The sequence below is a fragment of the Maylandia zebra genome, linkage group LG13 (genome assembly GCF_041146795.1).
Source record: "Maylandia zebra isolate NMK-2024a linkage group LG13, Mzebra_GT3a, whole genome shotgun sequence".
Classification (NCBI taxonomy): Eukaryota; Metazoa; Chordata; class Actinopteri; order Cichliformes; family Cichlidae; genus Maylandia; species Maylandia zebra.
The window spans coordinates 4,196,663-4,219,600 of record NC_135179.1 but is presented as its reverse complement, the minus strand read 5'-3'; the positions used below and the strand labels follow the sequence as shown (position 1 = coordinate 4,219,600).

At 49.3% G+C, this 22,938-nt stretch overlaps 1 protein-coding gene across 1 annotated transcript in view; it reads right to left on the bottom strand.

Moving 5' to 3' along the window:
* Window positions 1-22,938, bottom strand: part of LOC143421856 (echinoderm microtubule-associated protein-like 6) — a 43,032-nt gene that overhangs the window by 10,191 nt on the left and 9,903 nt on the right. The window contains exons 5-31 of the mRNA XM_076891977.1: window positions 22,251-22,436; window positions 22,000-22,135; window positions 20,218-20,291; window positions 19,854-19,981; window positions 19,378-19,515; window positions 18,495-18,636; window positions 18,307-18,421; window positions 15,632-15,841; window positions 15,381-15,548; window positions 14,747-14,853; window positions 12,524-12,642; window positions 12,012-12,198; window positions 9,875-9,980; window positions 9,205-9,298; window positions 9,021-9,121; window positions 8,585-8,787; window positions 8,397-8,508; window positions 7,491-7,618; window positions 6,117-6,258; window positions 5,868-6,020; window positions 5,125-5,256; window positions 4,536-4,624; window positions 4,192-4,368; window positions 3,737-3,880; window positions 3,603-3,607; window positions 3,509-3,561; window positions 2,989-3,115 (exon numbers count right to left, since the gene is read on the bottom strand). Of these exons, the coding sequence (XP_076748092.1) occupies window positions 2,989-3,115; window positions 3,509-3,561; window positions 3,603-3,607; window positions 3,737-3,880; window positions 4,192-4,368; window positions 4,536-4,624; window positions 5,125-5,256; window positions 5,868-6,020; window positions 6,117-6,258; window positions 7,491-7,618; window positions 8,397-8,508; window positions 8,585-8,787; window positions 9,021-9,121; window positions 9,205-9,298; window positions 9,875-9,980; window positions 12,012-12,198; window positions 12,524-12,642; window positions 14,747-14,853; window positions 15,381-15,548; window positions 15,632-15,841; window positions 18,307-18,421; window positions 18,495-18,636; window positions 19,378-19,515; window positions 19,854-19,981; window positions 20,218-20,291; window positions 22,000-22,135; window positions 22,251-22,436 (3,476 nt within the window). The remainder of the gene's footprint in view (window positions 1-2,988; window positions 3,116-3,508; window positions 3,562-3,602; window positions 3,608-3,736; window positions 3,881-4,191; window positions 4,369-4,535; window positions 4,625-5,124; window positions 5,257-5,867; window positions 6,021-6,116; window positions 6,259-7,490; window positions 7,619-8,396; window positions 8,509-8,584; window positions 8,788-9,020; window positions 9,122-9,204; window positions 9,299-9,874; window positions 9,981-12,011; window positions 12,199-12,523; window positions 12,643-14,746; window positions 14,854-15,380; window positions 15,549-15,631; window positions 15,842-18,306; window positions 18,422-18,494; window positions 18,637-19,377; window positions 19,516-19,853; window positions 19,982-20,217; window positions 20,292-21,999; window positions 22,136-22,250; window positions 22,437-22,938) is intronic.

Genomic DNA, 22,938 nt, shown 5'->3' with positions numbered 1-22,938 from the left:
AAATGGGCGAGTGTGAGGCTACGAGCCAGTTTGGGTCAGAGCGTCTCCGAAACGGCAGCTCTGTGTGGGTCTGCAGGGGTCAGTTTTTATGGTCCAAAGAAGGAACAGCGGTGAAGCAGCGACGGGGCCGTGGAGGCCGATGCGTGTGAGGACTGAAGCCTGGTCTGTGTGGTCCGATCCAACAGACGGGCTAAAGCTTCATGCTGGTTCTGATAGAAAGCTGTCAGGCTGACCAGGCTGACCCCCGTCCGCCATTGAAAGCACCAACAATGAGAACTGGACCACAGAGCGATGGAGGAAGGTCGCGGCCTCCTTCCTCCACAAACAGGAACGGTCTGTGCAGCACAGCGACAAGTTTGAGGTGTTTTTAAAAGATCGCAGTCCAGTCGAGCCTCAGTGAGATGTGCCGGACAAACGAGTCGGATCCACGGAGGCTCCACCCCACAGCTAGCAGGACCTACAGGACCTGTTCACACCTGCTGAGTCCACGCCTCGACGAGTCGTGGTGTTATGTCTGATCGAGGAAGAGTTTGAATGGATTTGTAAATGAGAGATTTCTGCTTTTGGGCTTTAATAAATGATCCAAAGTGGCTGCAGCTGAGGTTTTAAGTGTGACCATCCACACAGTAAGTGTTGGCTCATACTTACTTGACAATGCCCTGCCTCCAGGGGAATGCAAGTTAAAACACAGCAGAGATATTAAGAGTTTCTACGAGGCCAGAGAGCAGCAGCAACACTCAGGAACTAAGGGTACCACAGAGGGACAAAACAAGAGTTATCAGTCAGCACGGGCACCCTTTATCATTAAAGATTCTCCGGACTCTGAAACTTGGAGCCGCCCATTTTCTTCCAAATACCTGCAAGTTCTAGATTTGGTCAGAGATTCTGTCACTGAGGCGCTGGAAGAGAAGACGTGCACACCGGGAGCTTCTGTGCATGAACTCAGAGCACAGACCTGATGCTGCTACTCCACAGCCTGGAAAACCCCATTTCTACAGGCTGGAAAATCCTCACTTCATATAAACCCAGTCAAAGTTCCCACATGACCACCTCGCAATCAGCTGATTTAATGTTCTACAATTACTGTAGTATATTTATGCATGCACCCTGCAGGTCCACGGGGGTGGGCTCAGGTTTGTCCTCTTTTTAACCATCTTTACAGCTTTTTTGAGATGTCATAACTTTGTGAGTTCAGGAGAAATCTGCAGGGCTGAAAAACACATTTAAGCTCTGTGAAAATCTGCAACCAGATCAGTTTTACACCCACTCAATGACTTAAAACCTAAAGCCCAGAGCTCCCCGTGTGGGATAGGTGGCTGCTCAAAACAAGTTCATATGAAAGGCCCCTCAGTTATCTACGTTTGACACCAGGCTCAGCTTCTTCACAATAATTTATAATATGGTAACATTTTAACAAATAAACCTCATTTGTCTTCAGAAGAAGGAACCTGGTTGGTGCTTAGATCGATCTTTGGTCTGCAGCTTTCTGACCCTGCAGACACATTTGTTCCTTGAAGGTGCCCTTTGTTGTTGAGTGAACTGTGAACACCGATATTACAAACGCAGCCAGAAGGATCCACTCAGCATGCAGAAGCCTGAGCATGCACGAGCACATCAGCACACGGGCGCGCACACAGGGAACGTCACCTTCACTGAAACAGACAGCGAGGATAGAACATGTTGGAAAGTCAAACAAAGCTCAAGAACTCGTTAAAGGAAATCACAGAGAGCACGAAGACATCCTGCACGTTTAAGAAACCGGAGAAGTCTGTGGAGCTTGAAGCTGAGAGGCTGTGTTAAAATGTGTGGTCCCAGTGTTTATTATGGGTTTGCTGTTCGGGCTTCGACTGCATGATTTCTTCTGCCAGCTCACTCCCAGGACAGAGATGTAATCTCACAGAGTGACCTCTGACTGGCTGGAGAGTTCTTGATTACGATTTTCTGTTCTTTAGCCATTTTGAACTTCTTTGAAGCTCTTGTTGTATTTTTCTGGTTGGATGTTTTCGCTGCTGTCAGCAAAAGATTAAGATGTTAAGATTTCATTTGTACGAGTTTATCACGTCCTGTGTTTCTCCCTCTTTGTCCCGTCTTACTGTGTTAGTGTCTTTGACTATTACCTGTCATCTTGCTCGGTCTCAGCTTTTGAGTTTCGGTGAAGTTTTGTTCCTTGTTTTATTTTAGAGCATGTTCTCTTCAACTGTCTCTGATTTTCATAAAGATTTATTTTGTTCATATATTAAATAATTGTTACAAATTTGGACAAAACAAGCTACAGATTTTTTTAAATGTCATAAAGTATTCTACATGATTTAGTTTGCAGTATTAGGAAGTATCACTAGTGTTTTTTGCAATGTGATGTTTTTCATTAGTGTGCGCTCAGATATGGGAGCCTTTGTCATATTTTACCAGCAACACTCCGACATGTTTTTAATGCACCCGTCCCAAAATACAGATCCTGATTCATTATGATGGTAAAAAACAGAAGTGTGTGTGTGCACGTGTATGTGTGCACGTGTGTGTGTGCATGTGTGTGTGCACGTGTATGTGTGCAGGTGTTTGTGTGCATGTGTGTGTGCACGTGCGTGTGTGCATGTGTGTGCACGTGTGTGCGTGTGCATGTGTGTGCACGTGTATGTGTGCAGGTGTGTGTGTGCATGTGTGTGTGCACGTGTATGTGTGCATGTGTGTGTGCACGTGTATGTGTGCAGGTGTGTGTGTGCATGTGTGTGTGCATGTGTGTGCGTGTGTGCACGTGTGTGCGTGTGTGCACGTGTGTGCGTGTGCATGTGTGTGTGCACGTGTGTGTGCATGTGTGTGCGTGTGTGCACGTGTGTGCGTGTGCATGTGTGTGTGCACGTGTATGTGTGCAGGTGTGTGCGTGTGTGCACGTGTGTGCGTGTGCATGTGTGTGTGCACGTGTATGTGTGCAGGTGTGTGTGTGCATGTGTGTGTGCACGTGTGTGCGTGTGCATGTGTGTGTGTGCGTACCTCTCCTCAGCAGAGAGCTCCTTCAGCTGTTGGTGAGGTTTGGTTCCTCTCATCGCTCTGATGCTGACGGCGTACATCTTCGTGGTGTAATCCACCGTCTTCTCGCGGGCGACGTCGCTGTCGTAGCCTTTAAACACACACAGTTACAGATCTGAGGGACGGCTTCTGGGTTTATGTTGGTGCTTCACTGAGAGGTCATGTGACACCTGGATCCAGACATTTTTGCATTGAAGCTTTCAGGCAGAGACTTTGTTCGTGTTTGTTTGGATGCATGAAGGTTTGTCTGTGTCTGCTTTATGATGTCACAGCTACGATAGCTGAGAGGTGGAGTACGGATAAAGGGCGACGCCATCGTGTTTGGTGCAGATCTGAACCTCGTTTTTTGAACTGTGAGCTGGTGCAGAGACGTCTGCTGAGTTTAGCACCAGCGCTGCTCTCTGTTCATGATGTTGCCGATGCTACGATTAAAGACGAAACTGTAAACTTTGGATTCGTGTTTATCGAAACAATATTTTCAAACCTCCGTCCTCCTCGATGTCGTCATCCGACTCCTCGCTGTCTACGAGCGGTCGGCTGTCGCGAAACAAAGGCCCGTCCCCCTCCACGCTGACCACGCCTCCTCGCTCCCTCACCCAGATCATCAGGGCGGTGTCAGCGTGGAGGGGGACGGGCCTTTGTTTCGCGACAGCCGACCGCTCGTAGACAGCGAGGAGTCGCGAAACAAAGGCCCGTCCCCCTCCACGCTGACCACGCCTCCTCGCTCCCTCACCCAGATCATCAGGGCGGTGTCAGCCCCGCCCACCGTCAGGAGCGTGGAGTCATCCTGAGCCCAGCGGACGTTTGTGACCTGTGCGCTGTGGCCCACGTAACGCTTAAAGCGAGCGTACTGACCCTGCAGGAGGAAAGGAAGCAGGTCCTTAAGAGGAAAGGTACACACACTCAAACACCTGAGGTCAGAGGGGCACTCTGATTGGTCCTAACTTTACAGGAAGTCACACAAGTTATCCAAACTGACTTTTCTATCGCCACATTGAAACCTGGGAGGCTGTGGCTGAGAAACCGCGAGGCGAGCACTTCAGAACAATCAGACAGCGTTGAACCCAGAGGAGTCGCCCCCTGCTGGCCACTAGAAAGAATGCAGTCTTCTCTGTACAGTGTGTGTGTGTGTGTGTGTGTGTGTGTCGTTGAGGTTGTGTGTCGTACTCTGACGGGATAGCTGAACAGTTTGAGGAAGCCAAAGTCGTCTCCGGTGGCGAGCAGCGCGTGGTCTCTGGTGAGCGACGTGGCGTTGATGTCGGTGATGTCGCTGTGCGTCGGCCAGATTCCCTCACAGGTGGAGCCCAGAACCGACGTCCAGCCGGCCCACTCGATCCGCTCCAGCTGCACAAACACACACACAACACGACACACACGGGTCGTTTCCACACGTCAAGCTTTTCTGTCTCCGGTACGAAACAAACGGACTCGTTCACGCCGCTGGAAATACGTTGGAGGCGTGACATCATGAACCCCAGCTCCTCCTCCTCTCGCTCAGCATGCACACTGACCTCACAGTTTCTGATGGTTTGTCGTTTTCCTCGCGGGGCTTCAAAGAACAGCTGCTCTTTGGCTCCCGTGTTGACCTGCAGCAGTTTACCTGCAGCACAAAGACAGCAGAGAAACATCGTCTGGACTAAGAATAACGCAGCGGCTGAACGCGCTCGCAGATCTCGCCGTCTGCTCGCAGACTCTCTGTGCATCATTCAAAATTAGCATTTACCCTTTAACTTAGTCCTCAGTCACATTAGGGACGGGTCGGTGACCCCTGATAACCTCTGGTTGCTATGGAAATATGGACCAATAACCTGAGCGTGGTTGTTTTGGTTGGTAGCAGACAGCAGCACAGTTTGCACAGAAGACGCCAACATGTCCGCAAACACTCGCCGGCTGCTCACCGAGCGGGAAAAACCGGAGGACGCTCGTCTCCAGAGGCCCAGCGTTTACTCTGAGGCCTTTACTCTGTTAAACAGCGCCCCCTGCTGGGCGGAGGGCAGCATCTAAAGTGTGAAATTATGATTTAACAAGCACTGCTGTTGTCAGGTGTGTGCAGGTGTGAGAGCGACTCGGATGGGAGAGAGAGAGAGAGCCGTGTGCTACCTCGGGCGTCCCAGTCGATGTGCGTGATGTAACTGGACGCTCCTTTACAGATGCCGACTCTCTTGCTGCTCAGCACGTTGTAGATGTCCACGAAGCTGTCGTGTGACGCCACCGCCAGGTATTTACCTGAGTCTGAGAGCACGAACACCCGGAACACACACAGTCTGTCACATGACCCACAAAAGATCAGATCACAGCAAATCAGCACGTTCATGGCTCTGCCTTTAAGTTACAACAGTTCATGTGCACAGCGAAGCTCACACATTTACAAACACGACAGCCGTCTTTATAAAACCTCGCAGCGTGTGTGCAGGAAGGTGGTGTTCTGACTGATCCTCCTCTTTTTGTAAGACAGAAGTCAGGACAGGAAACTGTGGCTGGTTATTTTCACCCTCCATATCTACCTGCCTGACCTGGCAACACCTCAACAAAGAGCTGTGTTCATCTGGGGGGGTTCTGTAAAGCTTCTCCTGATGTGTTCGTCAAAGGGAACCGTTGATAAAAAAGCAGGCGGCATGTGATATAAGAGCCAACGGCTGCAGATGTTTCAGCTCATCGCTGCCACCAGCGAAGGAGGAGGAAACACATCAGCGGTTAGCACCGTGGCCTGGTGCGTTCTCCAGGGTGTCTCACAGTCCAGGCAGACACGTGTTAGCTTAACAGCTGATTTCAAAGTGCACAGAATGAAACATCTGCAGTAAATGACTGTGTGTGTGTGTGTGTGTGTGTGTGTGTGTGTGTACCTGGGGAAAAGCGGATATCAGAAATGGCGTCACGCCGATGGTGGAAGCTCAGCAGGTCCTCCAGCGTGTCTGCGTTCACCACCAGCACGCCGCCGTCGCTCAGACCGACCGCCAACGCTTTCCCGTCAGGAGAAAAGGCGCAGCAGCGACCGCCTGCAACACGCACCAAGTATCCGATTACTGGCAATCTGGAGCTGTGACGCGTTCAGGGACATTAGTAAAAGCGGACGCCCGTCCCGTTACTCTGACCTCTCTTCAGCTTGCGGACGGCCACCATGCGGTGATTGGCTGACGTCTCCCACAGCCGCAGCGTTTTGTCATCGCTGACGGTGGCGCAAACGGGGAGGAGGGGGTGGGGGGCCAAACCCCAAACCTCGCCCTCCATGTGACCCTACACACACACACACACACACACACACACACACACACACAATATTACCATGATGATGTGAACGTGCAGCAGGAACAGGAGACACATGACAGGAGATGGCATTACCTTGGCCTCCAGTAACGCTGTGAGGAACCTTGGAGTCATTTTTGACCAGGACATGTCCTTCAACGCACATATTAAACAAATATATCAGACTGCTTTCTTCCATTTGTGCAACATCTCTAAAATTAGAAATATCCTGTCTCAGAGTGACGCTGAAAAACTAGTTCATGCATTTATTACTTCCAGGCTGGACGACTGTAATTCATTATTATCAGGAAGTCCTAAAAACTCCCTGAAAAGCCTTCAGCTGATCCAAAATGCTGCAGCAAGAGTCCTGACAGGGACTAGAAAGAGAGAGCAGATTTCTCCTGTTGGCTTCCTGTTAAATCCAGAATTCAAAATCCTGCTCCTCACATACAAGGTCTTAAATAATCAGGCCCCATCTTATCTTAATGACCTTGTAGTACCATATCACCCTATTAGAGCACTTCGCTCTCGATCTGCAGGCCTACTTGTTGTTCCTAGAGTATTTAAAAGTAGAATGGGAGGCAGAGCCTTCAGTTTTCAGGCCCCTCTTCTGTGGAACCAGCTTCCAGTTTGGATTCAGGAGACAGACACTATCTCTACTTTCAAGATTAGGCTTCAAACTTTCCTTTTTGCTAAAGCATATAGTTAGGGCTGGACTAGGTGACCCTGAATCCTCCCTTAGTTTATGCTGCAATAGACGTAGGCTGCCGGGGATTCCCATGATGCACTGGGTGTTTCTTCTTCACTCACTATGTGTTAACAGACCTCTCTGCATTGAATCATATCTGTTATTAACCTCTGTCTCTCTTCCACAGCATGTCTTTATCCTGTCTTCCTTCTCTCACCCCAACCAATCACAGCAGATGGCCCCGCCCCTCCCTGAGCCTGGTTCTGCCGGAGGTTTCTTCCTGTTAAAAGGGAGTTTTTCCTTCCCACTGTCGCCAAAGTGCTGCTCATACGGGGTCACATGATTGTTGGGTTTTTCTCTGTATGTGTTATTGTAGGGTCTGCCTTACAATATAAAGAGTTTGAGGCGACTGTTGTTGTGATTTCATGCTGTATAAATAAAACTGAATTGAATTGAAATCAGGTCCACAGGCACCAGACGTCCCCTCACCATGGAAACAGGTGCACACACACACACACACACACAGTATTCCCACCTGCACCAGCAGGGTCATGGGTCCGGTCTTGTCAATCTCCAGAACTTCTCCGTTTTTGGTTCCCACCAGGATGTGACCGTGACCCAGGGTGATGGCCCTGATGGACGGGTTGTCCTCCAGCAACAGTCCTGCACACACACACATCTCTGTATCGTCTTTTCTGGTCTCTGTTTCTGCTGTAAAGTCTCTCTGTAGTTGTTTTTCGGTCTGAGTTTCTCTAGTCTGCCTCGTTTCCTTTTTATAAAGATGAAGCTGCCGAAATGATTAAAGCAAAATCAAAAAGATCTCCCTGTGTCCTGGGCGATCGGGTTGGCTTAATTACTGTCTCTCTGTAATCGTCTCTGTGATCGGCTGAGCAGCCTGGACTAAAGGCGGCTCTTTCCAGTAACTGCTCTCTTTTCCAAACCTGGATATTTTTGCAGTTTCAGCTGCACGTCCACATGATGGCAGCGTTGGACAGAAGAGGTTCTGCTCCACAGGTTACATATGAAACTCCACCGAGTTACAGAGCATCTCTGTGTTGTTAGGAGAAAAACTGAAAACATGAAGTGGTCAGTGGGTTTGAGTCTCACCTGTCAGGAGACGCCACAGGTGAGCCTGGTACAGGCAGCAAACCCACTGGCTGAGGCTCGTAGTGACACAGCATGCAGATGTTTAACATCTGGCTGAGTTTACACCACGATCACGTTTCAGCATCAAACGTTTGCTTATTGTTTATCTTTGTAAACATCAGCTCAGCCATCAGAGTCTTTAAAAACTGATGACATCATCAGCCGTCACGCCGCTCTCGCGTGCTTTGAGCTGCGTGTCCAAACAGAATCTCAGACTCTGATTGGTGGGATCAGGGCACAGTCAGTCCACCTTAAACGATAAGGTGGAGCTGTAATCGTGACTGAATCTAAGCACCTTTCGACCCCAGGGACAGCGCTGCTCTCTTGATGGCGTAGGTTTTCAGGCAGCGATCAAACATGTCGTCCCACAGCTCCACCACGCCGTCCTTCCCACCCGTCACAAAGCCCTGCAGACAAGCAGATGTCACTGAGTTTAAATACCTCACAGAGGCCGTGGGTGGGGTTCAGGTCTGCCCTCCTCACCTTGTCCAGGGAGAACGTGGCGAACACCGGCCCGTCGTGGGCCTTCACCGTTTTCAGCAGCAGCGGCTCCTTCCAGATGTAAACGTCTCCGGTGGCGGTTCCGGAGAACACCAGCGCCTCAGTGCGGCCGTAGCACACTGACATCATGGTCTCCGGCCGGCGGATGCTCCTAAAAGCGCCGCGCTTGAAGGTCAAACCGCCACCTGGAGGACAGAGGGGAAGTGCTCCGTCACACTGTGACCTACAGCACCCTGCAGCAGCTCCTCTAGTGTCCAGCAGGGGCTCCAGTCAGTCCCCACAGACTGCCAGGGTAAAACCTCACACCTGTAACGCCTGTACGGGGCCGGCTCACCTGCTTAAACTGGTGCCAGTTATGGCGAGCGGCTGTGGGATAAAAGCTAAACGACAAAGTGAAACATCGACGCTGCAGTTTTACCTGCAAGCTGCCAGAACTTGATGTGTTTGATTCCCACAGTGACCAGTTTGTCCGTGACCATGGGATTACACTTCACCACGAAGATCTTGTCCTTGTGACCCCTGAGAGAAGACGGACAGTCAGTAACCGTCAGCTGCAGCTCTGTGCAGGTAAACGTTAAGGTCAGCAGCAGACAGGCGAGTACCGGGCAGTGGCGAGCTTCTCTCCTCTCTTCCAGTCCCAGACGACGATCGAATGTCCATCATCGATTCCCACCGAAACCAGACTCTTCCCATCAGCTGTGAGAGGAAACACAGATCAGCTGTTTACTGTGAGTCCAATCAAAGCTTTAAAATAAGCTGGCGTGTAAAACACACCCACAGTTTTTCAGTCGTGTCGACCACAGTTTGCAGTGACGTCGAAATCTTTTGCAGACACAAAAATGTCGTGAACGCCTCCAGAGACGACTTTGTTTCATACGATGTTGACCGTTTTAGTATCTGTGAACTCTCAGGCTCGTTTTCTTAATGTCACATTGTCATTTACCTTTATTTTAATGCTTTTAATCAAGTTTTGATGTTTCCAGTGAGGTGGGAATGTGTCGTGTCCTGTGGATCTCTAATGCACTGTGCCTATAAAAGGTGGACTGAAGTGCGAGACGTTCACTCTAATTTGTCCTGTTTATTTTGTAAATTATGTCTCCATGATAGTCACAAAGGACCAGACAGCTGCTCCGCCCTCGTCCATCACCCCTGGTTTTACCAACATGGTGAAGACGCTCAGTTCTTTAAGTCTTTAAAGCAGGATTTTATCAATCACGGTGCTGCCATCCATCCTTATACACAGTGTGTACGTGCTCATATACACACACACACCTGAGAAGTCCAGCGCACACACTCCTCTCTGATGAAAGCCTTTGAGCAGAGAGAGGCACTTCAGAGTCTGGATGTCCCACACGTGGACGGCCGGGTCCCTCCCCACCTGCACAGCACCAACATTAAATGCGACGTTAAGAAGAAACAGCGAGAGGTTTGTGGCAGAGCAGACGAAGGTGCAGACGGTCTGAAGAAACTAAAGCTCCTGCAACACCTGCAGAACAACAAGTTTTAAATAGCAAAACATGAAACAACAGATAAGCTGATCAAAGCCGATTAATAATAGTCACGGCAACTCGGAGTGTCCAAAAAAACCTACACGGTGCAGTATGCAGTCCATAAAACTGGAGAAGTACTGCTTATCCAATATCCACCTTAAAATGATAAAAAATAGACAATCAGACAAGCCCATCCATCTATCAATCCATGCATGCATCCATCCATGCATCCATCCACTCATCCATCCATGCATCCATCCACTCATCCATCCATCCATCCATCCATGCATCCATCCACCCATGCTTCCATCCATGCATCCATCTATCAATCCATCCATCCATCCATCCATCCACGCATCCATCCACTCATCCATCCATCCATGCATCCATCCATCCATGCATCCATCTATCAATCCATCCATCCATCCATCCATCATCCATCCATGCATCCATCCACTCATCCATCCATCCATCCATGCATCCATCCACTCATCCATCCATCCATGCATCCATCTATCAATCCATCCATTCATTCATCCATGCATCCATCCACTCATCCATGCATCCATCCATGCATCCATCTATCAATCCATCCATCCATCCATTCATCCATCCAAATATCCATCCACTCATCCATCCATCCATCCATCCATGCATCCATCCACCCATGCTTCCATCCATGCATCCATCTATCAATCCATCCATCCATCCATCCATCCATCCATCCATCCATCCACGCATCCATCCACTCATCCATCCATCCATGCATCCATCCATCCATGCATCCATCTATCAATCCATCCATCCATCCATCATCCATCCATGCATCCATCCACTCATCCATCCATCCATCCATGCATCCATCCACTCATCCATCCATCCATGCATCCATCTATCAATCCATCCATTCATTCATCCATGCATCCATCCACTCATCCATCCATCCATGCATCCATCCATGCATCCATCCATCAATCCATCCATTCATTCATCCATGCATCCATCCATTCATTCATCCACCCATGCATCCATCCACTCATCCATCCATCCATCCATGCATCCATCCACTCATCCATCCATTCATGCATCCATCCATCCATTCATCCATGCATCCATCCATCCATGCATCCATCCATTCATCCATGCATCCATTCATGCATTCATCCATCCATCTATCAATCCATGCATCCATCCATCATGCATCCATCCATCCATTCATCCATCCATCCATCCATCCATCCATCCATCCATGCATCCATCCATCCATCCATCCATCCACCCATCCATATATCAATCCATGTCAGGGTCGCAGGGACCGTGTACACAAAGCTTTGTGGCCACAGACGACTGTCATCTGCACACAGGAGAATTTGAACATCCTCACAGCCCAGTGTGAGGTCAGTAATATACAAGCTAAATAACAGAGGCCCTAAAATCAATCCTTGCGGCACTCCAAATGTGCAGATTTGGAAACGTGGAGCATGATCAACAAAACTCAACTTTATCCAAATAAATACCAATTATGGATAAAACTAAACTGTCTTTAAGTCACAGCCCAGAGACCTTCCAGGTCCGTTTACACCACAGGTGTTGAACTCCAGGCCTCGAGGGCCGGTGTCCTGCAGGTTTCAGATGTGTCCTTGATCCAACACAGCTGATTTAAATGGCTAAATGACCTCCTCAACATGCACTGAAGTTCTCCAGAGACCTGGGAATGAACTCATCATGTGATTCAGGTGTGTTGACCCAGGATGAGATCTCAAACCTGCAGGACACCGGCCCTCGAGGGTTGGAGTTCGACACCCCTGCTTTAAATGCTAAAGTATCTTTCTGTTCAACATTCGATTGTAGCCTTAAACACAGCATCATCCATCACAGTCCAGACGACCACGTGACCGTCGGTCCCGTGTTTGCCTCACCTGTCCCGTGGCGGCGTAGTCCTTCAGCGGGTGGATGCTGAGGCTCAGGATGTCATCGTCGTGGCCCAGGTAGAAGCGCTGGCTATGCAGCTGACGGTTGTAGACCACGCCCACCGCTGCTACGTGGTACAACACCTCCCCGCCCTGCGTGTAAAACAGGTTGTTCCTGCAGTCGTAGCCACGGTAACTGCACAGAGAAATCATTTTTTAGTATTGCACAGACACACACGTGTGATCATGCACATCTTTGGCTGATGCTGTTTGCAGTTTGACCTGATGGTGGCAGTGTTGTCTCTCTGTTACACCCACAGAAACGTGTCTGTGTGGTTTCTTATTTTAATGTCTTGTAGAGGATAAACGATGATTATGCTCAGCGGTGTGTACGAGATTTTAACACAACACCGTTATAATAATATCTAATATCACTCAACCGCAGTAAAAACACGCCCCACGTGTGACCTTTAATGACATAAAGCTTGCATGTTACAACGACCACAGGCCGGCTGAGTTACCCGTGAACAAACTGCAGTCGCAGGCCTTGGTCCGGTCCTTTCTGCCTCTTCAGAGATCCAACCTGCTGCTTCTTCTCTCTGCTCTGCTGTCGCAGCTGAGGCAGGTCCTCCTTATACACCTGCGCAGACAGCAAACACGCTCCAACGCTCACGTGGAGGTAATCCAGACAGGAAACAGACATTTACACTGAAAGGGTTCTTCCTCTGGAGAGCATGAACGCCCAACACTGCTGCTGCTGCTGCAGAGGATCAGAAGCTCAAAACACCTCAACGTACACATGCAATAAACAGATTTCAGATTCAGGGTGATTTTCACTTCTTATGAAGAGAATCGTATACAGCCATGCTGATTATCCCGAAACCTAATCTTTATTTACCCAGGAACACCGGCGACGGATAAAAACATCCCGGATGAAATCTGTTCAATCAGCAGCAAAACAAAGTGAGGCAGCAGGTGCAGGTGAGACAAAGAATCAGAAGCTTCTGCAGGAGCTGCGATGCTCAGGAACAACACGTGCAGCCTGCAGTAACCAGCTCACCTTCAGCACATTTACCAAACATTTCATTGATTTTGCAGCTGATTGCAGGCGGATGGAGCTGCGAACCCCAACGCCTTTTTTCTCAAACTCAGTCCGAGCTTCAGAGGAAGAAGAAATAACAAGTCTCCAAAGATAAGGACCGATACCTGCCCACACTTCTCTGATAGATGTGGGTCAGTGAGATGGGAGCGCACCAAGAATAGCCCTGTAAATAAGCACATCGCTGAGCAGAGCGTTCAACCTGCGACGGCGGTAAAAGCTTTCAGCTTTGTGACGACTGCATGTGTTAGTGCTGCAAAGCTGCAGTCAGTGCTGTGTGTGGAGGCTTTGGAGGACAGGAAGTGGTAGATCTGCTGTCCACACGCTGGCCTGCTGAGCTGCAGACTGCAGTGCCTCCACCCTCAGCACACAGACTGCACCTGCTCTTTATGTGCCGAGGTCGAGTCGGCGTGTTTGAGACTTTCGCAGGGACCGGCTTTGCTCCCTGGAGGTTTGGGACTGGCGGCGCTCCACTTTCCCTTTGCTTTCATTTACAAAACGCTGCAGAGTCACGGCGGCTGAGCGTTTAACTGTGACCGGAGACGATTCGGTTGCTTCGACTTCACCTCCAGAGACAATAAATCAAAGCCAAACAGCTCCTTGAATTCAGTTATTGACTTTTATTTTAATCTAAAGGAGAGCACTGAAACCTCTCTGCACTTACTGCTTAATAAACAGCACTTAATGCTGATGTTCAGTTATTATGTTCATGCCAGTATGAAATAAAGCAGGTGAGCGAGCCAGCAGCCTCGGCTCAGACACATCTGTTCGCTGGTGTTTGAGAGTCTGACCATTTATCAACAGTCTGTGAGAGACGAATGTTTCCAGTGTAAACAGCCCATCAACAAGAAAAACGATTATTATTGGCAACAAGATATCTATTAGCATCTAAGAGGAACAAAGAGGTCCTGGTCGGGAAAGTGCGGTTTGTGCAGAAGGTCTTCGACCCTCCGTGTTCAGCAGCGAGCGGCGGGTGGAGCAGGAGATGGACAGGTGTGAATGATGGATGGAGGCGGAGAGAGAGCCGAGCATGAAATCAAAGCGTCGATCTCTCGTCCTCAGCTATGGCTACGAGCTGTGGGCGGTGCCAGATCGACTGAAACTACACATGGAAGAGTCATGCCTCCAAGAGGGCTGAAACCAGAAGCAGAGGGCGGGAAGGAGCAAAAACGTGGAGATGAGAAGGAAAAACTGAAAGAGGAGGTGTTTAGGAAAAGGGAGGAGAGAAGGAAGCAGGGATTATGTGAGGGAAGGGGACAGGGAAGGAAGCCGGGCAGGCTCAGCGTGGGAATTTTAATAATCCACTTTTTCAGGCTCGAGCTAATTAAGCTTTTGAGCCAGAGACCAAGTCTAAACACAAACACACACACACTCAGCTCTATCTACAAGCAGCATATTGTTGCAACGCTGGCGGCGCCCTGCAAACAGCAGTCACAGGGACGTGTGCCAGGCAGCGGCTGGCAGAGGAGATAAGGCGTGTTTCATGATCACCATGGAAACTACACTGAGCCCTGCAGGCTGATGGGAATGAGAGCGAGGCGGACGCACTGAAGCGGGCGCCGCAGCAGAAACATTCACAGCCGCTCGGCGGGGCCAGCGTGGAGCACCTGAGGCCCCCGACCAGCCGCCGCCGCGCAGGTCGTACCGGTCTGTCGTAGTGAATCTGCGTCTCCTGCTCGATGTCAAAGTCGAGCTCCGGGACGTCAGACACGTCGCTGTCCGACTCCTCGCTGTTGGAGTCTCCGTGACTGTCTGAAGAGGAGACAATACCAAAGACACCAGAGTCACAATCACAGGCTTCTACTTTGCTTCTAATGTTTTTTAATCTCTTTTATTTTACTTTTTGGTTTTTCACATGCTCATAAATAAAATATAAAAGTATTGGCTTTACCTGCATAGTGCATAGATATCTGTACATGCTTTATCATTATCATTATTATTATATTTAAAACACACACTTCTTCTGCATGTTTCTCTTCCTGCTAAAAAGCATCTTTTCAGATCGTGTGACTGTTGGTGTTCCTCTGTGTTACAGTGTAAAGCACCTTGAGGTGACTGTGCGTGTGATTTAAATCTTTAGATAAATAAGCTCTTACATATGAACCCACTGACTACCTGTAGGTCTGTGTGGGACTACGACAGCCTATCCACGGCCTGCTGGGACCCCAGTGCAGCTTGGATGGCCGAGCTGGATCTAATCTCTAAAAGCTCACGTTTGTCCCAGGCTGGTGTTTCCAGCGAGCGTGTGCGGGCTGGATTCCTCCGTTACTCACGGGTACCTTGGATGTTGACGTCCGGGCCTCCGTTCATGACCGACTCCGGCAGAAACCTCCACTGGAAGAGGGCGTGGTCGGCCCCACCTGTGGTCAGCACCCACTGCAGGTCATGTGACCAGCGGACGTTGGTGACGTGGGCCGAGTGGCCGATGTACTTCTTAAACTTGGCTCCTTGGAGGAAACACAGGTTTGTTATGAAAGGAAAGAAGCAGAGGAAAGAAGGCGTGGAGCGGAGAGACGGAGGAGACGGAGACCTTTCCTCACGCAGGGGAAGCGGAAGAGCTTCACGAGGCCGAGGTCGTCTCCGGTGATGAGCACGGCGGCGGAGGGGTTGGCGTCCACGGCATTGATCTCGGTCTGGGCTGAGTATTTAGGCCAGATGCCGCTGACCTCTGAGCCCAGCACGCCACTCCAGGAGGCCCAGCGCTGACCTTTGACCTCCTCCTTATTGACCAGCTTCCCCACTGCGGGAGGACAAGAAGAAGAAGACGGCAGTGACGACCGAAGAATAAAACTCATTTCCATAGTTTAGGGCGCCGCGGCTGATCTCTGTGCTGACGTAAGTGATACACAGCAGCGCCACAGATTTTATCGACGCCGCCGCGCCGACAGAAGCAGATAGAGAAACGTGTTCACGGTGCAGATTCATATCTGCGTCGCTGCCGGCGGCGTTTCTCTCCGCGGGTTTCTGCGTGTTTTGAATTTAAGTGTTGCAGCTTGTCCTTCGCAGGCATGAATATGTGCAGGAGACAGGCTGAAGGAGCAGGACTCAACCAGGACAGCCTCCTGCGCTCCGGTGCGTGCTCCTCCCTCTGTGGAGACCTGCAACGAGCTAAAAAAGCCTTTTAACTTCTGACAGAATCATTAAATGTTTGTTTTTAGTCTGACTGAAGCATTTTGTGCAATTCTGAGATGCCAGTGTCGATACAGGCTGTGCAGCTTTGCTGTCTGAGAGTTTACTGACAGCTGCACAGACGTCAGGAATCTGTTCGACTCTGCAAAGAACCCGTTTTAAATGTCTTTAGGCTCTTTGTTAGCAGCAGCCACAGCTTGACATAAAACTGTAGTTTTGCATCAACACGGTGGAAACTTGGTGTGTCTCAGCAGGTGTGCAGCGAATCCTTCAAGGGTCTAAAACCGTCTACAGCAGATGAACATCATGTCCAGCAAAGACCCAACACGGGTCCTTCAGCTGATCCTCTGCTGTTCACTGAAGCCTCATCACAAATGTGTCGGTGAACAGGAGGAAAGGCCGCGGTCTGAGACAAGAAGACCAGAGCATCAGGTCTGATGGATCAACATCATGGTCACGTCAGTCAGTGGTGACGTCAGCAGGTTTTTATCATATACACTGTATTTACATGTATTTACACGTGTGTTTGCACATTTCAATAAATCATTGAAAGTATTTGCAGAACCAAACGCTCCCACTGAAGGCTGTGAGGCTAGGCGCTAAGCACTGATGCTCGCTAACGCTAACATGTCGACCTGCGCTTAAAGATAAGACCTTCATCAGGCTGCTGTGTCACCTGGTCACACGTGTGATGCTGTTGGTCGTGACCTCTGCACCCAGCGGATACCCGGAGTGTCGTACCGGGAACAAACAAAATAAAACGACTTGCAGGAGGCGGAGCCCCCTCGGGCCCCCATGAGCCACGGCCCTGCACTGAGCTGTCAGTAATGAGCACGCTGCAGGTAGTGAAACTGTCCTCAGAGTACTGCGTTAACAGGAAGTCTCCAGTAAACTGTGAGAAAAAAGAGATTTTTTGATGGTCCGATCTCGATAATGAGGCTCGAGAGTCCAAAGTTAGTAAAACATCAGAGACGCATTAAAGTGAAATAAAAGAGGCTGAAATAAGCAGAGTTTATTTATACAGCAGCTCATTAAACTCTGAGGCCTCACAGGGATGTAACAGGCTTTGTTTTTTTAGTGGGACCCAAAATAGTGACGAATATCTTCATCATGAGAACAAAGACGTTAAAGCTTCTTATTACTGTTTTCAGAGCTTTCTTGAAGCTCGTCCTCGTGTCTCTTTTATCACGATGCGTCCAGGATCCTGACAATGAGCTGCGTTTAGATCCCACACTTAGAAGAGCACATCGCTCTGATCATCAATATTAAACAACATCATTTAATTTCTTAAATATTATAAAAACATAGATTTTGACAACAATTATTGTCTTTATTCTTAAAATATGTAGACTGTAAATACACGTACGTGACTTTAGTGTTTATATTTTAATATCTGATTAAGAATTGAGATTATTATTATTGTTATCCTGTAATTCAGAGAAGCGTCTCAAGTTTGATCGATTGATTCTTTAAAATGAGGAGGTGGCTGGGGAGAGCGAGGTCTGGGCTTCTCTGCTTAGGCTGCTGCCCCCGCAACCCGGCCCCAGACAAGCGGAAGAAGATGGATGTAAATCATCCACAGCTGCCCTGGTGGTGTTCAGGAGGTGGGAATGAGCAGGAGAGCTCCAGCTTCTGCAGACGAGCGCTACCTGCAGAGCAGACGGACGTCTCCAGCGCCCACTCGGTCCTCAGAGGCCGATTAAATATGAAAACACAGAGTCAGCTAAACCAGCGATATTAAAAAGAATGGATGCTGACATGGCTCCAACTTTTTTTTAAACATCAGCATTCTGCAAAAACAGCACGACAGCATATTCACAAAGATACGAGAGCATGGAGTCGGCGTCACAGGGTTCACTTTAAACTCAGTTTATTTCTGCTGGTTTTATTTCACTTTGTCACTTTAACGCTTTCAATGTTGGTTTAGGTTTTGTAGGCCCAGTGTAAGATGAAGAAGGATTATTCTGAGCTCTAAATCATGCAAAGCTACTCAGGCGGAGGCCAAGAATAAAAAGATGGTGAGAATGAGCAGAATCAGCCCAGCTTCAGGTTTGACCTACGACCCCAGAGACTCACGGGGCATCCGGTAGAAGAAGCGGTCTCCAGCTCCGTCGTTGGTCTGCAGGATCTTGCTGTCCAGCGTCCAGTCCAGGTGAGTGATGAAACTGGAGGACTGGCTGCACTCTCCAACCTGCAGACAGTCAGAGACGGAGTTAGCTTCGCTTCTAACATCTCAACCTTCTTCGCTGTCTCTCCAACACGACCTTCTTGTATCTCTGGGCGACAGCGTAGATGTCCACCAGTCCATCGTTGGAGCCGACAGCGAGGTAGGCGCCGTCCGGCGAGAACTTCATCTCGTGGATCACCTCCTTCCTGTCCTTGATGTGAACGACCTCAGTCATGTCTCTGAGAGGAGCGGAGACCAGCACACGCATACGTTACAAAAACAGCGTGACTGTGTTCGTACAGCACATTTAACGTAAAGGCTTGTTCAAGTTAAAGGCCAGAGAGTAGAAATGAGTTTGATTATAAGCAGAAATCTTAAAAGTAGAAACGGGTCGGGCGGTGAAATGGGACGGTATTCGATATTCCAGAGATTCGGAGTAAGAGCTGAAAAAGCTCCATCGCTCTAACTTTAAGTCTAAATCCTAATATGGACGATCACCTGATCAGCAGGCCGCGATGCTCTGACAGGAGCGTGAACACGACTAGGATCAGACCGGTGCAGCCGTGCCGGCACATTTAAAATCTTTAAAACAATCAAATCAAGCCTAAAACTGACAGGAAGTCAATGCAGTGACTCCAAAACTGGAGTAATCACATGTTCGTGTCCCAGACTGATGGATGCATGACGCTGAGTGGCCAACGGAGGCAGCACAAACATAACAACCTGTTTTATTCTTTCACAAACATAAAATTAAATTCATGTTTATTCTTTAGGTCTTTAAGACATTTTAACGTATGTAAAGAAAGCAGTAATGGGCCAAAACTAGAGCCTTGGGGGACACCACAGGACAGAGAGAGGAAGAAAACCATCAACACTTTACAGAAACAGCTTTAATTTGTACACAGGCACCAAGACTGGACGCACATAATCTGTCATTCACATAGGAAACCAATTAAGAGCTGTGTGTGTGTGTGTGTCACCTGACTCTCAGCACAGTGAAGGATCCGTCCTTCATGCCCAGAGCCAGCTGGGATCCGTCCACGCTGAACGCCACACTGCGCACCGCCTCCTCCATGTTACAGCGAGCGATGAGGGCGTGATCCACCAGACTCCACAACCTGACACACACACACACACACACACACACACACACACACACACACACACACACACACACAGAGGTGTAATCAACAAGTTAAATTTATAATCTTTGATATTTTTAAGAAAGGTACAAATGCAACATGATGTCTCCATGAGCTGATTTCAGGTTGTTTCAGGTTCAGATTTGTCAGTTTTTGTTCATAACAGATGAAAACAAAGTGATTTTGTGAGGAAGAGCCAAAGCAGCACTCAGTGTAAGGATCTGTATCACTCTGCTCGCCTCAGCTCTGTGCTTCCATTTTCACACTCAGCCACAGTAGCTTTGCATGATTCACAGTCCAAAGAGAGCACCGACCTGACGGAGCGGTCGTCGCTGCCGGTGACAGCCAGAGGCTTTTTGGGGTGAACGTCGAGCGCCCACAGCTCGCCCTCGCTGTGTCCCTGCATGATGAGCAGCGGCTTGTCCCGGTCCCGCACCATCACCTGCACAGGTACAACAACTCAAGAGCAGGTTTTCACATTTTAAAGCACCACATCACGCACGTTTCAGTGCCGATCTGAGCTGCTAAAACTGCCTGACATTAGAAACTCTTCACAGTTTTGATTAATGAGAACATTTTGTTGCCTGCGTGTCAGCAGGAGGTCTTCACAAAAATAAAACTCTTTGAAACGCGTCGCCGCAGGGAGGGAACAGCGTGAGGTTTCGTCTTCTTCCTCACCTCAAAGATCTCGCTGTCCTGCGTCCCTGCCAGGATCCGGTCGGCTCGCCAGCAGACGCTGCGAATAGACAGACCTGAAGGAGGGAGGAGAGGAAAGGAGAAGGTAAGGTGACACAAAACTGTCAAAACATCAGGAGAAAGACAAAAATAAAACCAGTGGAGAGGAAAAGAAGCAAACAGGAGGATAAAAATGGAAGACGACAGCGCTGCAGAGGAAGCAGGTCCTCGGTCTTGATGAACTTGGTGGTTAAATCCACTAAATAAACGCTGGAGAGGTGGCGGTGCAGCCAGGTGACGGTGGACGGAGCTCCATGAACCTCTGGACTGCTTCGTTTTTTATTTTTTCACTTTAAAAGCACCAAAAATGATTCGGTTAGTTTTAGGAAAAGAATCCGGTTCGACTGAAACGCACACCTGCACTACAGCAGAGACACGTGGACACTCACATCATTCATCTCAGTTCAGAACACCCCCAGGAGGAGCGCAGGAGGTGTCTGATCAGAGGGAGATCTGGACTTTGTGAATGTAGTTCAACCTGCTGACTCAGCTCGGCTTCAACCTTCGTGTTTTTTTAAAGTTTTGCTGCTAAAACTGCTTTTTTCCACCATCGGAAATGTAATTAGCAGGGCTGCTCAGCAGCTCAGCGCTCGCCAATTAAGAGCATCTGCTGTGGCTGATGGCATCGCTCAGCATGTGATGTTTTCCTGTAATGTTGTTAGAAACTCCAGAGGTTCAGCAGCCAAAACAGGCCGACAGCAGAGGAGTTTGTGAGGCACGTGGGAAATAACTGGGAACGATTATTTTTTCTTCAGCTTCAGACGCAGGAAGAGCGCGGCGCACCGCGGGAGAGGAGAAGGAAGCAGAAACAAACCGACTTCCTGTCCACGTACAGAGCAGCGAGAGGCGAAGAGGACGGGCTCGTCGTCTCATCGGGCGTGGAACTCCAACATTTTTAGGCGCCGATATATTAGCAGCCTTTCAGACTAATCCACCATGAGATGGCAGGTTTGTATCTGTTGGGTCACGTCGGTCAATGTCAGAACTCGGACGGATTCAAACCGTTGAGCGTTATAAGAAACAAGGAGAATCATGCAAAGCTGTCCTAGAGCAGGATGCTCCCACATTTCCTGTCCACAGATGTCACAGCGACTGGTTTCAGGATGTTTTTGAGGAGATGAACTTTGACGGTTAATCAGAAGCTCCATCGTGTCTGCAGCAGAGATGTGTTAAAGAGGAGAACTCGTTTCAAACTGACAAAACTTTTGCCTCCTTCCTTTCATCTTTTCTTCCTTTTTAACTTCTTCCTCAAAATCTTCAGAGAGGAGATTTTAAAAGGAGGCGGTGGGATTAATGGCTCGCCCTCGAGCTGCTCCTGAAGGAAGAGCGTACGTCTGCACCTCCTGCTGGGCAGCGACATTTCAGAGGAGGGGGAGGCGAGGGGTTCAAACAGCCACCACCTCTGGATTTGAGCTGAAAAATAAAGATGAGAAACCTCCTCAAAGAAAATCAGGTCATTTTAAAACCTTCAGCTGACAAAGAACCGTCGGGATGTAAGGACCGTTCCTCCTCATTGTTTAGAATAGAGATAAACCCGCCCCTCCCTCCCACCTGAGCCCCTCCCTCCCACCTGAGCCCCTCTCCGTACCTTAACTTTGCAGCCTCAAACAAACCTTTTCTATTAAATTGTGTTAGAAGCTGAGACCTCGTCCCTGTGTGCACCTGTGTGATGCAACACTGTCACCTTTGCTGCTGTAATGACCTGCGGTGACCCCGTGACCGTACCTTTGTATCCCTGCTCGGCCTCTCGCAGGTCGATCTTAGTGATGGGTTTGAAGTCGACGTCCCACAGTCGGATGCAGCCGTCTCTGCCGCCCGTGGCGAAGCCCTCCTCGCAGGAATACATGCTGAAGATACCGGCCTGAGAACACACACGCATCCACACAATGAAGCAACGATGGACCCACGTCAGCCAGACGTGCAGACGAGTGTCACGCTGGCCTTCTGCTGCGACGGGAAGCAGAGGTGAGACTCACGCTGTGGGCGGACTGGACCGTTCGGATCAGGTTGAGTCCCTTCCAGACGTAAATGTCTCCGTTAAGCGCCCCGGAGTACGTGATGTCATCTTTAGCCGAGGCCACACACAAGATGGTCTGCAGGTCGCCCGTCTTCCCGAAAATCCCCCGCTTTGGTGTGAGAGCGTTACCGCACAGGGACCAGAACTGCGAACACAAACGGAGGCGGTCAGGAAGGAGACGGGGAGACACCTTCTTACTGTTCGAGGCCAGATCTGCGTCCTAGACGCAGATTAACGATGGACTTAGTTTCAAAAGCACATGTAAAGAGTGAGGGGAGGGGCTAACTGAAAGACCAACGGGCACCAGAAGTGTCAATCACACAGTAGCCCCGCCCTAAAACAAGCCCTCCCTTTTCCTTCTTTCTGACTCTAATTTATGAAGCACAGCATGTTTTACTGTGTCAGCACAAGATGTCCCAACAAATTCAGCTCAGACCACCACAGTGAGCATGTGAAAGGTTAAAGTTATGCTATGAAAATCTGCCGCCCTCCCTGTCTGCATAAGAACCAATGATCACCTTGACAACGGCTACATCGCAGTTCCCTCTGCAGAGTTTAAAACTAAACACACCTGAGCTTACTTCTTCACAAACACAGAAGCAAACATGGACCACGACCTGAAACACAAGCCTAAAAAGAAAAACGGG